Source organism: Ambystoma mexicanum, chromosome 4q, assembly GCF_040938575.1.
Source record: "Ambystoma mexicanum isolate Mex_15411 chromosome 4q, UKY_AmexF1_1, whole genome shotgun sequence".
Lineage (NCBI taxonomy): Eukaryota > Metazoa > Chordata > Amphibia > Caudata > Ambystomatidae > Ambystoma > Ambystoma mexicanum.
The window spans coordinates 1,234,417,221-1,234,433,460 of record NC_090928.1 but is presented as its reverse complement, the minus strand read 5'-3'; the positions used below and the strand labels follow the sequence as shown (position 1 = coordinate 1,234,433,460).

The 16,240-nt window shown below is 45.5% G+C and overlaps 1 protein-coding gene across 1 annotated transcript in view; it reads left to right on the top strand.

Annotated features, from left to right (window-relative positions):
• The window catches only part of LOC138468303 (zinc finger protein 318-like), a 768,785-nt gene extending 757,595 nt beyond the window's left edge, over positions 1-11,190 (top strand). Inside the window, exon 6 of the mRNA XM_069608797.1 lies at positions 9,676-11,190. Within this exon, the coding sequence (XP_069464898.1) occupies positions 9,676-9,941 (266 nt within the window). The 3' untranslated portion in view covers positions 9,942-11,190. The remainder of the gene's footprint in view (positions 1-9,675) is intronic.
• The last annotated feature ends 5,050 nt before the right edge of the window (positions 11,191-16,240 follow it).

Here is a 16,240-nt window from a genome sequence, read left to right as displayed (position 1 = left end):
CGCCGCGAGTCGAAGCACCCGGCGAAAAAGTCGACCCGAAAGCGCCATGAGCCATCGGGAAGTAAAGCATCTTCGACGCCATCGTCGAAAGCCCCTTCGAAGCATAGATCGGCGCCATCGACGCCGTTATCGAAGGGTTCTTCGACGCATCCGTCGATCGAGTCGACGCCGATAAAAGAAAGACCCACGGCTACTCCACAGCCAACGGTTACTCCGAGAGCCTCCAACACGACGTCGAGAATGTCGTCAACATCCTCGAGCAGGATTCCAATCCCCTCGAGTTCTTTGAGGCCTCTTCCACTTTTCTCAACACCTTTGTCGGCGCCTTCGAGGATTTTTACATTGGCGTCGACGACATCGACCTTTTCAAGGCCACTGATGATGGCTCCCTCTGCCTTAGAGATGGGTTTTATACCATTTCACAGACCAGAGCATCCCCCCTTAACTTCAATTTTTGAAGAAAGGGAAAATTCTGATCAAGAAAGGCCTTTTGGGCTGCAGAGGACCACATTACCTGAACCAGAGACTTTTGCCTCTGAGGAAAGAAGGTTGAAAGACCTTCAGGAAGCAAGTGGCCTAGACACTTCCCCAGAAGTGGAATTTGTCAAACCAGACCCAGGGGAACAGGCTGATACCCCTTATAGAACCCTAATGTCAAGAATTATGGAGTTCATGGGTTGGTCTGCGCCTTCACCTGTTTTTCAACAGGATGACCTCACAGATATTCAGGATAAAGGTCCACAGGAGGATCCTGTGGTTCCCTTTCATTTTGCTTTACAAAGAAAGATTTTAACTAACTGGGAAACTCCTGAAGTTGTCCCTGCGGTTAACAAGAAGTTGTCAGCGAAATATAGGGTATCTGCTGCTGACCCTGAATACCTATTAAGCACCCTACTCCAGAGAGTCTTGTGGTCCAGGCTGCAACTTCATCAGGCAGCACTTCTGCTTACCCCACTGCTCCTCAGGATAGGGATGATAAAAATATGATGCCATGGCTAAGAAAGTCTTCTCGGCCTGTAGCATGGCTTTAAAATCTATTAATGCAACTTGTACGCTCGCTTGGTTCAGCCACACCCTTTGGGAGTGTGCTTCATCGGCGGCTGACTGCATACCGGAAGGAGAAGAAAGGGACGCATTTTTAAATATCATCAGAGAAGGTAAAGATGTAATGTGTGAGTCCCTTCAAACTGGCATTGATTCTCCTGACAGTATCAGCAGGGCCATGGCGGCAAGTACCACAATCCGCAGGCATACGTGGTTGAGAAAGTCCGCCTTTGCTTCTGACGTACAGGCCAGACTTTTAAATATGCCCTTTGACGGCTCTTCCCTGTTTGGTAAAAAGGCGGATGACAGTTTGGAAAAACTGCAAACATCTAAAGCAGCTGCTAAGTCACTAGGAGCTGCAATCCGACAAACTAATTTTCGTCCCTCAGGATCCTCTTGGAGAGGAAGGTCCTTTCGCTGCTATTCCTCATATGGAAGAGGCAGAGGACGGCCGACTCAAAGAGGCCAAGGAAAATTTACCCGTGGTGGACGGGGTAAAGGAAAGAAAGCCGCATCAGCAGGAGCCGCTTTACCTTCGGCAACTGCATCAGCCGCTCCCAAACCACTCTGAGGTCTCCCATCACAAGACACCTGTAGGGGGCAGGTTAACTCACCATCTGACGGAATGGCAGGCTATTACGTCAGATGCTTGGGCATTGGAGACAGTTGCCCAAGGTTACTGCCTGCCTTTTCTACGCATCCCTCAGAGACATCCACCGGGGAACAGCTCTCTGAAAGTGCCGGATCCGCTCCTCTTGCAGGAAGTTGTAGACCTGCTAGAGAAAGGTGCCATAGAACCGGTACCTGTAGCGGACAGGAACAAGGGCTGGTACTCCCCACCTCCCCCCCTACTTTCTCATACCAAAGAAAGACGGAGGACTGAGACCCATCCTGGACTTACGAGAATTGAGCAAGTTCCTCAGGAAGGACAAGTTCAAGATGGTAACTCTCTCTCAGATCCTTCAGGCCCTCCAGCTTCAGGACTGGTTGGTATCCCTGGACCTTCAGGATGCTTATTTCCATGTGCCTATCCATCCCAAGCACAGGAAGTACCTGAGGTTCGCAATTGGCAACACTCATTATCAATTTCGAGTTCTGCCATTTGGGCTGACCTCCGCCCGAGGGTCTTCACCAAGCTAATGTCGGTTGTGGCTGCAAGTCTAAGGAGGGAAGGGATTCACGTCTACCCCTACCTGGACGATTGGTTGATCAGAGCAGTTTCTTCGGAACAAGCTCGGATCCAACTAGATTGTCTGCCACTCCCTTCACAGGCTGGGCTTCTCCCTCAATTTAAAGAAGTCACAGATGATACCATCACAGAGGCTCCAGTTCATTGGAGCAGTCCTGGACACGTCCCTGGGAAAAGCCTCGCCACCAGAGGTGAGGGCTCAAGATATTCTGCAGATGGTCACCAGGTTTCAAAATGGCCAACGTCTCCCAGCCTACGACTTTATGAGGTTGCTAGGCCTCATGGCATCATGCATATTCCTTGTGCCAGAGGCTCGCCTGAGAATGAGATCCCTTCAGTGGGCACTGAGAACTCAATGGTCACAATTCTCAGGGAGGATGACAGATCTCCTCCGGATTCCGGACAAGGTAGCCCACGACCTTCAATGGTGGGCCTCTCCAGAGAACATCTTGAAAGGAGAACTGTTTTGGCAACCATGGCCGGAGATAACAGTAGTCACAGACGCCTCACTCACGGGGTGGGGAGCCCATGCCAACGACTTGACCATCCGCGGTCATTGGTCTCCATCGGAGTCCAGACTACACATCAACCTGTTGGAGCTGAGAGCCATCAGACTGGCACTAAAGGCTTTTCTGCCGTCTGAACGGGGGAGAAACGGCCTGATAATGACGGACAATACAGTGGCCATGCACTACCTCAACAAAAGAGGAGGCGTAGGGTCACTGCCACTGTGCAGAGAGGCAATGCAGCTCTTGTTTTGGGCAATTCAGGAAGGAATCTCTCTATCGGCAATTCACCTAGCCGGAGAGAAGAACTTGACAGCGGACGCTCTGAGCAAGCAGAACAGTGTCTCCCACGAATGGGAGATAGCTCAGGAAGTCCTTCAAGAGATCTTCGCCCTTTGGGGAATCCCTCAAGTGGATCTGTTCGCCACCAGTATCAACAGGAAGTGCGACAGATTTTGCTCAAGGGAATTTCCCCCGAGAGGAGCTCTAGGACACGCGTTCGTAGTGGACTGGGAGTTCCCTCTTCTGTACGCGTTTCCTCCGGTCCCTGTCATTCCTCAAATGATCAGGAGGTTGAGAAGGTTTCGGAAGACCATGATCCTAATTGCCCCGGATTGGGCCAGGAGAACGTGGTACCCGGACCTTCTGGACATGTCCATCTGTCCTCCAATTCGTCTACTGTACAGAGAGGATCTTCTCTCGCAGAAGGGAGGTCAGGTTCTCCATCCAGCCATCAAGACCCTCAACCTTCACGCTTGGTATCTGAAAGGTTGAGGTACAAGGATTGGGACCTTCCAGATGACATCATGGAGGTGTTGCTTTCGGCCAGAAGACCAGCAACTAAGACTCTATACCGCTGCCGTTGGAATACATTTTGCAGCTGGTGCAGAGAAAAGAATATCGAACCCTTTTCATGTGGTACACCTGCGCTGTTATCCTTCTTACTTTATTTGGCAAATTCGGGCCTTCAAATTGGCACTATTAAGGGCTATCTCGCAGCGCTATCGATCTTTAAGCGCACTGCAGAGGAGCCATTGTATTTCAAAATTCCATTGGTAATACAATACCTGAAAGGTCTAACTAATGTTTACCCTCCAAGACTTAAATCTTGTTTTAAACTTCCTAAAAGGTGCTCCTTTTGAACCACTCTACTCTTGTTCATTGAAGTTTCTCACCCTCAAAACTGTTTTATTGGTAGCATTAACATCTGCTAGAAGGGTTAGCGAGATACAAGCCCTGTCTTGTAAACCTCCTCATACAACTTTTCACAAGGACAAATTAGTGCTACAGGTGAAGCCTAACTTCCTCCCAAAGGTAGTTTCGGAATTTCACATTACTCAGAAGATTACTCTACCTTCAATCTATCCTCCTCCCCATGCGGGGAAAGAGGAAGAGAGACTACACAGGCTGAACCCTAAGCGAGCCTTGAGTTTTTATATCAGTAGACTTGCTAAAATTAGACAAGCAGACCAACTCTTTGTAGGTTACGCAGGACATAAGTTGGGATTACCAAATACCAAACAAACCATCTCCAGATGGATTATTTTAGCCATTCTGGAATGCTACAAATTGGCAGGGAAAGAGCCCCCTCAAAATCTAAGGGCTCATTCGACGAGGGGTATCCCAGCATCCTCAGCTCTTCAAAGAGGGGTACCAATTAGAGACATATGTGCGGCTGCCCCATGGTCGTCCGCACATACCTTTACCAAATTTTCTAGCCTGGATTCCTCCTCTAGTCAAGAGACTAGATTTGGCAAAGCTGTGTTACACGCTGTTCATTCTTAAAGGGTAATATGGCATCTGTTACTCCCACCTCCAATCACATATCACTGCTATGGGAGTCTATCATAGATAAGGAATACGTCGGAGGACACAATCCCTTCGAAGAACAAGTTACTTCTTAACTTGTAACGTTCTTCCGATGGGATGTTCCTCTGACGTATTCCTTATCGCCCCTCCCATCCATCCCCGCAGTAACATTTCCCTTGTGGTTGCAGCTTACGCTCCTTCAAGGGTAGTAACCATTCATACAATAACTACTTTACTCTACAAAACAGAACTGAGCAACGGACGCTGCGCGTGGCCATTTATAGGCATGACGACGTTGGCGTCGATACGGTGGCCGTCGAGGAGCCCCTACTCGACGGACATCGACGCACAGCGCCCACTACTGGGAAAAAAAATTCCGAGGCCAGCAAGCTGGAGGTACAAATATCATAGATAAGGAATACGTCGGATGAACATCCCATCGAAAGAACGTTACAAGGTAAGAAGTTACTTGTTCATTGTGGACGTATTGGTCGGGGCAATTCGATTGCCCCTGGGTCTTTTGTTCGAGAGGGCACTGTCCAGTCCCCCCCGACCGAGTTTTGGCTGGTGGCAGTGGATACTACTTTTTATATTCGACCGCGAACATATTCCTATGGGATTTACCCATTGTTCGAGGCTACCACTTTTTTAAAATAGCCTTGAACATACCGCCAGTTTATTAAATGAATATAAATTCACCGGTTGGTAATTTTTGCCGAAACTCGGTTCCAAAATGGCGTTTGTGTTCGCTTCTGTGACTCCAACCCAAGTCGAGCCCTTTGTTTCACTTTTTGGCGGGCTTCTCCACAGAAGCCTCCAAAAGTGGTGCCACTCTGTCTGGGTAACACAGGGGGTGTGGGAAGGGGTTTAGGCACCCTGGACTGAGTTGCCTCGGAACTTAAGTCGCACTCTTGTGTGATTGGCCCAGTGGTTAGCTGCCCGGCTCACCACTTAGCATGTTTGAGTGACAGCTAGAACTGATGAATGGGGGTTTTCTGCATAAAAGCAGGGCTTTGGGGACTGGGACTTCAGACGTCGCCACAGGACCAAAGAATCCGAAGAGGGAGAAGCTGAGCCGACCTGCAACGACGACACCACCGGTGGAGCCCTGCTGAACCGTCTCACCACTTTTCCTGACGACAGAGATCTTCATTCCGAAGAGTCTTCTTCCTTTGACTAGTGGGGATAACCAGTTTGCCTGCCTTTTCGCCTTCCCGGATCATCTCGTGGCCGCCTTGCCTTTGCCAAGCACCCCGGCAACCGCGATACCACGTTTTCTCCACTACCGCAAATAAAAGGGTAGTACCTTTTAACCGGAGAACTCCGCGGCTGGTTTCTTCCCTGGCAGTGCAATGACCTTCAGCCTTCCTCCACGTCGAGATCATCTCTTCCTCTGGACGACGCCGTGACTTGCACCCGCTGCCAGGAACAACTGCCCCCGCTGGAGGATCCTCTCCACTTTAAAGGTACTGTGTCCGCCTGGCCTCCCTCGCAACGGTCTGTGTGGGGTGACTCTTAAAGCCTCAACTTACCACTTGGGTTGGCCCTAGGCTGGCTAACTGAACTTTTCTAAAGCTGAACTAATTCATTTCTGAACTCCCTGCAAGACTTTTCAAGACTTTTAAACTTTGTGATCTTGGGCACAGTGGTGTTCTACTCTCGCCAAGAGGGAGCCTGGCCTCTGAACTTTTTGCTCACAAGTAGACTTTGACTTTCCTGCCTCGCTGAGTGCTTCTAAAGGATTGTGTTGTGTGCTGTTCCTAATGTCTGCCTTTTCCCTCCCTTTTTCTTAAACTTATTAGAGTGCCATCTTTAGTTAAGCGCTCACCTCTGTCTGGAAATAAGTGGTGTTAACTAAGACTTGTCTAATAAGGAACAAGGGATGTATATATATTAATAGTGACTGTGTTTTTGAACTTGCTGATAATAATAGTGCTGGAGTGTTTCTAAGGGTGTCTTTAAATAAATAATTATATACTTGGTCAGTGTTTGCTTGTGCTACTGTATTTTGGTACCTATCTTGTATACTCTATATACTGTCTAACTCTTCTTGAGAGAAGTCTGGCTGCTCAGCCACAGCTACCGGGTAAATCTGGGTGGTACAGACTGCTACCAATTTGGTTTACTGCCAACACCTGTAGTCTTAAGCCTTTTACAGTGGTCCCTAAGGGAACTGCACAGGTTTCTGCCTAACAGCCATCACCTCGCACGGCGAGTTCGAGAGATCCAGGCCCTATCCTGCAAGCCTTCATACTTGACTTTTCACGACACGAAGGTGGTGCTGAGGACGCACCCCTCTTTTATGCCCAAGGTGCCGTCGGACTTCCACCTCAACGAGCCCTTGGTGTTACCTGTTTTCTTCCCATCGCCTCCGTCACTGGCCGAGAGGACTTTGCACTCGCTGGATGTGGCTAGTGCGCTGAAGTTCTACGTGGACCGCACAAAGAGTTTTCGGAAGACATCACAGCTTTTTGTGAACTTTGGACCTGTGAACCAAGGCAAGGCTCTCTCGAAGGCTTCCATTTCCAGATGGCTCTCCGGCTGCATCACGCACCGTCATCGGTTGGCAAACCGACCATTGCCTGGCCGTCCGAGAGCCCATTCGACCAGAACTATCGCTGCTACCACGGCGTTCTTGTCTGGTGTGCCCTTGCTGGACATCTGCAGGGCTGCTACGTGGAGGTTGACGCACACCTTCATGAGATCTATTGCGTCAACCGGGATTCCAGGGAGGAATCCAGGGTTGGCCAAGCGGTGCTGCACAACCGGTTCGCCTAAGGTGAGCCTGGTGAGGAGGTAAGAACTGCTTAATGTTGAGTTTTGATGTAATGCTTACTGTTGATCCTTTTTTCCACCTCCCGTTGGTTGTCTATGTGTGTACTGCTATGTATTCTTATATTCATGAGCATGTGAATCCATGCCAGACCCCATGCTGGAGAAGGAACAAGTTACTTACATGTAACTGTTGTTCTCCAGCATGGGTCTGGCATGGATTCACATGCGAATCCTTCCTCCTACCCCTCTACGGCCCTTCACTTGGTCATACTGCCACTTTGCGTGCTACCAAATCTGAGGTTGGCTGCCAGAGGCGGGGCTTAGGGAGAGGGCAGTCATTGGCTGGGGGCAGTATGACCCAGAGACCAGTGATTGGTTACTAGTGAGAAAGACAGATCAGAAACGAAACTGATACTGATTTTTTCTTTAACGAGGATACCCGGCCTGACGGGGAATATTCATGAGCATGTGAATGCATGCCAGACCCATGCTGGAGAACAACAGTTACAAGTAAGTAACTTGTTCCTTCTTTTTCCCTCCTCCATACGTTGGTACTGCTTTGGGAGTCTGTCATAGATATGGAATACGTCGGAGGACCCAATCCCCTCGAAGAACAAGTTACTCTTACCTGGTAACGTTCTTTCGATGGGATGGTCCGACGACGTATTCCATATCGCTCCCTCCCTACCTGCCCCGCTACAGAATTTCTTATGCGATTGCAGCTTACGTTTCTGTAAGGCTTTCTGTGGTCATACTGGCAGTAGATTGGTGCCACACGTTCTGTGAAAAAACTACAACTGAGGCTACGGGCGTCGTGCGTCCTACTTAATAACATCCGGTGACGTTGGCTCGACGGAGGCCCTCGAGGGCAGCGTATGGACGCCATCGACGCAGACGCAGAAAATTTTCCAAAGCAGCACAGCTGCAGTGATTACTGTCAGAGATATGGAATACGTCGTCGGACCATCCCATCGAAAGAACGTTACCAGGTAAGAGAGTAACTTGTTCTTCTCGTCTTTTCCTTATTTACCCAATCTTATCAATAAAGTGCTCCAAGTCCTACATAAACCTCCAAAGATTCCTATTTTACCTGTTAAGTAGGTTGGTGTACCCAGTTTAATAGCTTCATAAATGAATCCTCTATTTTAAAAATGATACTGTTCTTTAATGGCTGCAAATGTAATATATTCCGAACTAGACAGGACATATTTAAGTTTTCTCACAATCCATTTAGCTGCAGCTTTAAAAGGTGTAAAAGCGGATTTTGAGTCTCCCATCAATAATGCACTTCCTCCATCAACATGTGCTGGTACCAAAGCCTGAGCCACTGATTTAAAATTACTGGACAGGATTGGGTATTTAGCATTTTTCGGTTTGGGATTTAGAATTGAGATGTAAATCCAAGTAAAAGACGTTGCCTCTTTTTTGTTCACATGGGTTATAAAGATTTATGTTCCATAGAAGTCAATCACTCGTGACTGTTTGTCTCTGATGATGGTAAACAAATTTGGTTGTATTGCGAATGGATATGCAAGGGCCAAGGAAATCCACATTTCAGTTACCACTAGACAGCTTCTCAGTTGGTGGACATCCTCAATGTCAGATACCTTTAAATACAATTAGTTGTCATGTGAATATTGATGCGTTGAGGAATCCTTTCGCCTGCCCCACCCCACTAGGCACATGTTTACGATTAGAGTTTTACGAAATTTTATTTTTATTTAATGGGTATTTATAATGCGCCTATACACAATGTGTTTCGGTTGAACTCCAGGGTACTCCACAGGCCACAGAGGTTATCTTGCAGACTCCAGCTGGACAAATTCAGTTTGCGCTGATAGGAAGGAAGAAAACCAATCGAGGACTCTGCCTGCCAAACTGCCCTCAGCCCATTCCAGTTCTGCAGATAAGGTCGAATTGCTTTTCCCTCAGCCACCTGTATTGTATTGAGAGAAAAAGCAGCATAAGAAGGCAGGTCCCACCCTGATCTAGTGTCTTTAATGATTCATCCACTACCTGTAGGGTTGCAACTTGAATGTCATGACATGTTTGAAGTAAAGCTGCTCCATCCAAGTGAGCTTCTAACTGGATACAAATGGAAGATTAGTTGATTGGTCTGTGGTTTTTCCCCCAGTCATGGTGTCTTAGGGTTAATTTATTTTTCAACCATTCATTTTTCCAGCCAGGAGAAAGCTGCATTACACCATTATGTCCCAAGTGACCAGCCTTTTCATAATTGAATACATTATTTAATTTGCGGCTTTGTTTGAGATTACCAGCTAATATTTTCTAAATTAAAGAAGTGTCACAAATGTGCTATTTACTCTTACCGTATCTTTCTTTTTAAACAAGGTGATATTCTGAAAGATAAAGACCAGCAAAATGAGGTCCCCATGAACCCTCTCCTGGCACAGGCAAAGAGGCTGGAGAATGAGTTGGTTGAGCTCTGCAAAGAAGCTGAAAAAGCAGACGAGCAACAAACTTCACTTGAAAAAGTAGCAAATATCCTGGGTCTAGACATTTCATACAAACAAGCTGCACTGACTCAAACTGGTATGGAGACTACAGATTGCTCTACTGAAGTGAAGCCAGAGGTGGGCATCGGAACAGCCAAGTGAACCAGTTGAGGTAAAAACACAGACTCAGGTTGGTAATGCTACCTCTTTGGGAGGTTAAAAGGGCAATAAGGAATGCCCTTACATATTCAGAGGTCTTTGAATATACCAATCTCAGATTCATTTGGGTTTGGTCCCCGGCAGTTTTAGACACTTACGGTGATTTAACCAGTAAATAAAGCATGGCAGTTAGAGATGACTCCTCATTAATCCCTTGCATCTTTTATGTATTCAAACAGCCCAATTATTAGTCATTTATCCACACACACACACCCTGTTACATAGACTGAATTGTCCAAGTGCCCACTGTCTGGGAGGGGGGGGTGATGCAATTTCTTCTTTCTGTAGTAGTCTTTACCTATCTTAATTTGTTCATCTGTCTACAAGATGTGTGCATACCAAGTAAAACCTCCATATTACATACTGCGGTTTCTTTGTATATTTTTGGTTGATAGCGATTTCTACCCATCTGTTGCTTTTTCAAAGCTTCTAGCTTGAAAACAATCTTACTAGAAATGAAGTGTTTTTACTATCTGTCTCCAATTGACAACAGATGATTCATTTGGAGTTTGTGAGATAGATTGCAGTAAAAACCATTAAGTGTGCTAGTCTTACTCGTACAAACATTGGATTCACTCCATATGCTTTAAAAGCAGTCATCTCACTGGTTTGAAGCTTTGGATTCTGTCAAAAGGCACGTCCCTATCCCTATACGCACTTTGGACAACACTCCCAAGATTTCCCCAGGAGCAAAAAGAAAAAGACTTCAAATGTTTTTCTATTCCTCAGTGGATTTAAATCTCTTGATTTGCGTCTCTTCACATATCTTATTCTCTTGAAGATGCTCTGTTCTCCCAATGGAAAAGTCATCTCTCTAGGAATGTCCATTCATGAAACCAGCCTATTCTTCATGATCTTAACCAACTTCACTGAACGTACATCCAGACTTCTAAAGGATATGGATCATTTTCAGCTTCAATTTTTATTTCATTATTGGATAGTGGAATGCTGGGCACTAGTTTGTCTCTTCCGTATTGTGACCGGAAACAAGTCCTTTTTGAACATCCAGAAATGGGAAAATTGTACACTGTAATTTAAATGTATATTTAGTTTTATGAAACTGTAAAATACGTACTTTGTGAAATGCGTATTTGTACCTGCCATGCTAAAGTACTCTTTATTTTGACCTTTTAAGTAAAAAATGTAAAACACAATGTAAAAACCTGCAAAAATAAAGTGCTTTATAAGTGTGTTATGGCGTAAGCATTTTTAGCACCGCTGAACTTGGGATATGCCTGTTAAATTGTGTAGACAAAGTATTTTGTCACACTGTACTTGTTTGATGTGAGGGGAAGTACATTCGGAAATATGTGGTTTGTGAATGCCCCAACTTTAAAGTATTCTGTTAATACCACATTGATGTCTAAAGCTGGAACATATGGCTTATGTACTTTTTAGTTTAATGTCGAATATGGCATATGGCAGGAACTGTATACTTAGAGGGGTGTGTGTGTGTGTTTTGTCACTGCTATGACCGACTTGTTTCGACTTCTCACTGGCAACATTTACTATGTAGCTGTTGAGTAATTTTGCATTATGCCGGAAACAGATTAGTCTTGATCTTGTCCTTTAGGAAGGCGTGAACAGTGCTACAGATAAGGTTTTTATGCTAAAGTATTTTGCTAATTTCTTTGGGGTGCTGAGAGTAAAATGATAATTTTGGGCAGTAAAAAAGTAGTTCTCATCTTCGGCTGAGGCATCTTTAATCCAGTGACAATATGTTTGTAATTTTAATGATTGTCTTTTTTAAGGCCCTGTTTGCAGACCACCTCTTAGTGGCAAGTTGTACAAATGCCATTGTCTGCATGCATGTGGCATCAAGGGGTGGACATTGTTGTTCTGTAACACTGTGATTTACTGTGCCCTTAATTTTAGGGCATCAAATGGACAGGTACACCATTTATATGGCATCTTGACTGTTTGTGTTGTGCCATTAGTACTTCTGATGTACACATTGATCTTTCTGATGACTAGAAAGATAAAAACACGCTCAAGAGATCATGTTCGAACATTGGAAGACGAGAAGCCATGGATCGATCAGTGCGCACTTACTGGCAACGTTATCTCACATTGTGTGAAATGTGCAAGGCTGGGAATTAGTACAAAAGATAGTGGGCTTAGAGAGCCTTAAGCATATGCAAGAAATTTGTTTTTTACATAACATGTTTTCCATTTAATTAGAATCAGAGAGTGACCATCTAAAAACTGCTGGTTGATTAACCCCATCATTGTTCTAATTTTATTTGCCTAATTGGCAGCCAGAACGAACCTAATCATTCCAGTAATGAAACCTTATCTAATCTGTTTTAGTTGCATCTATCAAAATGTATCATTTTGCAGAGCACACACCAGAGATATCCAGGCTCTACAGTTATGTTGTTGAATGGGCTAGGAAACATTAGTTTGAAAAAGATTGTTTTTTAAATATTTTGCATACTAATTAATTTAATGGTCTTTCATGGGGAGCAGCGATTCTACAGAAAATAATTTGGTGACTTTAAAAGTATGTCCCGCCCTTTAAATTATCTACATCTTTACAATTTGGAAAGAGAAAGGGGTTTGAGTGTTATAAGACCAAGGGGAACCCACAAAAAGGCACAACACAAGAACCTGCTTGTCACCAGAGCTTATTTTGTGTGTATAAACAAGTAAATAACGAAAACCGGTTTGTCTGTCCTGCAGTGTTAAAAATTCAAACCAAATGTGTCTATGGTTTTCTCCAGGCTCATACCGGTTCACTTACGGCCCTAGGGTTGAAGAGCCCCATTCTTCTTTCATAATTGCCCACATGCTCAAGATAACTGGAGAACTATTTACAATTTCCACTTGCTGTTCTGAAGGACTCTCATAGCCTCCCTGTCGCAGGGTCCTGGTCTTCCTGCCCCAAAGCCCACTCACCTTCCTCTATCTTGCCAGGAACGTGTACCTAAGGGCAATCTCATCACCTTTCTCCCTCTCTCTCCTAATGCTTCACCACATGCTAGTTCCTCTATCCAACCCATGCTTGCGCTTCTCATGCTTAGCATCTTTCGTTCTCCCTGACTGATTTGCCCTTTCTTCCCACCACCATTTCTCTCCGATAGTTTATTTCCCTCTTCAATGTTCTTCTCAACGAGATGTTTCTTTTTGTCATGCTCCCCTGATGTTCCTCCTGCACTCTACATACTCTTACTGTCATACTCTCCTGGTATATCTCCTCTACTCTAGTCTTTTCATTTAAGTCTCCAATTCTTCACAGTTATCTTTATCTTTTCTTTCTCTCCGAGCATTCCTCCTCCTTAACCTTTAGCCTCCTTACTATCCTGAGCTCAGCATCTGATATTCCTACCCTCCTCTTTTCACCCTCCTCCTCTCGCCTTGTTGAACTCGGGTTCTTCCACTCGTTATCTCTTCCACCCTCCTCCAAAGTCATTACTTCAAATGGATTGTGTCCTCTTACGTATTCCTCATTTTATGATAATTATCCTTCCCGCCTTAGCTACTTCAGAAAGCTTTTTCAACAGGTAGCCTTGTGTGTCATCTCGTCGATGTCCCTCGGGCCTCCTTTCGACTGTCAATGCCATCATCAGTATAAGTAGCGCAGCACCCATTTGATTCAGTTCCCTTTTTCCGAGCTAACGCTTTGAAGAATTACAGCATGCTTCGGTTCGTCACTGAACTTCGTACACTTTTTTCAGAAACGAAAATGTCTTCTCCGTCTACTCCATCAACGCCTAAGATGGGCTTCAAGAAGTGCCAAGACTGTTGATCGAAGATGTCGATCACCGACCCTCAAAGGATATGTCTGTGGTGTCTTGGTACCGGTCACCGTACGTCTACTTTAACTCCTGTCAGGCGATGACCGAAAAGGCTCTGAGGGAGTGTAAAGGTAAGTTGGCGGGGAGGTTGCCTTCAAATTCTTCTTCAAAGAGTTCCAAAAGAAAATCCAATGAGTCGAGAGATTATCCTCGATGGAAAAGATCTAAAAGATCTCGATTGAGAAGTCGATTGTGCCATTCTTTGTCTTCTAAGAAGGCCAAGGAACGGCATCGCATGTCACCTTCGACCTATGTTTCTTCTGCCGATGTAATAAAATATCCAACTAAGTGGTACTCCCCAGCTAAATGGGATGCATTTTGTACAGAAATGCTTAACATTTTTGAGAATGCGGCCCAACCATCTCGAAGAACAAGCAGAAAGCCCATGTCCCTGTCGATCTGCATCAAGACGGCAAAGGGAATTAGAAGACAAAACCATTAAAATCTTCGAATCTGAGCTGTAAGAAAAATCTCGATCTGACGAAAAATCATCAAGGGCTTCAACAAGCCTGGAATCCAGTCCATCGAAGTTCCTTTGAAAAAACACCAAAAGTCGCTAACTCCAATGCCCTCTCGAACGCCATCAGAGCCCTCGACAGCAGTGTCAAAGTCGACTCCAACAAAATCGACTCCACCTTTGAAGTCGTCGACGATTTCTTTGAAGTTGTCAAAGCCAATAGTAACCCTTGCCAGAGAAAGACTATAAGTCTGTAACCTCAATCTATGAAGACAGTGAGCCTTCAGACTATAATATACCACAATTTGGTTCACAATATGGCACCCAAATGTGCGAGAGGAGTTGATTTCTTAAGAGTCTGGGTTAAAAGACTTCTATGATAACCTACAATCAGCCAGTGGTATAGATACCTCTCGAGAACTGGAATTTGATAAACCTGATCCTATTGCCCACGCTGACTCCTCATATATGCAACTAATGAGCAATGTGGTAGAATTTTCAGGTTGGAGCTAGTCCGCACCTTGTTTCGAGCAGGATGACCTGACAGATATTTTGGATCAGGGTCCCCAAAGAGATCCAATTTTGCCTTTTCACATTGCCCTACTGTTAAATAGTAGGCAGGAGGCGGTATCCGAAGTGGTAAAATAAAACTCCTTTAGTCAGGTTTGCAATTAGCAATTAAACAAACGGCCTGAATGTTCAAGAGAGGCCATACACCGTTAGGCTCCAAGTTGGGACAGCAGGTCCTTCCGTGCCACAGTTCTTGCAGTCGGAGTTACAATTAACTAAATTAGGAAACTAAACAAATTAACACAATGTCCACGTTGGTTTCTTCAGTGTCCCGTTCTGCTGTTGGTCACGAGTATGGCCCCTTCTGTGTCAGGAACTCCCCATCCGGGGTATGACATTTTTTTAAAAGACAATTTGCTCGTCCTACCTTCGTCTTTCCTTAAAGCTGTCAGGACGTGAATACAGCCTGTTCCGATGTCGGCTGTTCAGAGTCCTAATAGGCCCACTTGAATCCAGCAGCGTCCTCAACCCACTCCTCCAGCTGTGTTCAGATGAAAAAACAGAGAACGCCCAGTAAGCTGTGAGTGCTGGCTTTAACCTCCCTTCGACCCCTCCTCTTCCATACACAGGTGTTCCCACTTTCTCTAACCTCGACCGCTGTAATCCCTCCCCTCTTCCTTCCTCAACGCTCCATGACTCCCGTTCTCCTGACCTTTCTTCCCCCGCCTTCATGGGCCCAGTTTTCTGGAGGTGTGCTTTTCCCCGAATGTAAGGTAGGTGTCATGTTTTGTTAATCATCCAGTGTTTAATGTTTTTGTGTTTTCGGGATGTTGTACTGCGTGTGATGAAATGCATGTTGGGACTTGTGTCCGATCTAACCAACACATATACTCAGGTCCTGAAAGCATGCAGGAGGACTCTGACAACGGCATGATTGGTTGACTTTGTTCAGACCGGGTTAACCCTTCCGTACTGTTCTGCTTTCTTATCCGTACCTCTGCATTCATTAATTTTTATTACCGCCAGACCCGCCTCTTCTGCTACTTTACCCATATCCTGCCTTGTCGGAGCCTGCTCAGTCTGTTCATTGGGTTTTGGTTGCTTCCCCCTGTTCGAACTCCCGGAGCCATTGAGGTCATCCTCACACCTACAAAAAAGGGTCTTAATAACAAATTGGGAAACACCAGAGACTGCTGCTGCAGTAAATACAAATTTTGCACAAGCAAATCGGCCATACAGCTGTGACCCAGAGTACTTAACAAAGCACCCAACACCAGAACCTTTGGTTGTTCAAGGTGCTACATCTACCAAGCAATCGGCATACCCCGCTATCCCTCCCGATAGGGATAAGAGATTGGATGCCTGGGCGAGAAAAAATTTACTGCTGGTAGCATGGCTTTAAAATCAACTAACACAACCTGTGCTTTGTCAAAGTTTGTTTACCGTGTGGGACTGCGTAGCCATGGCTAGGAGCCCTT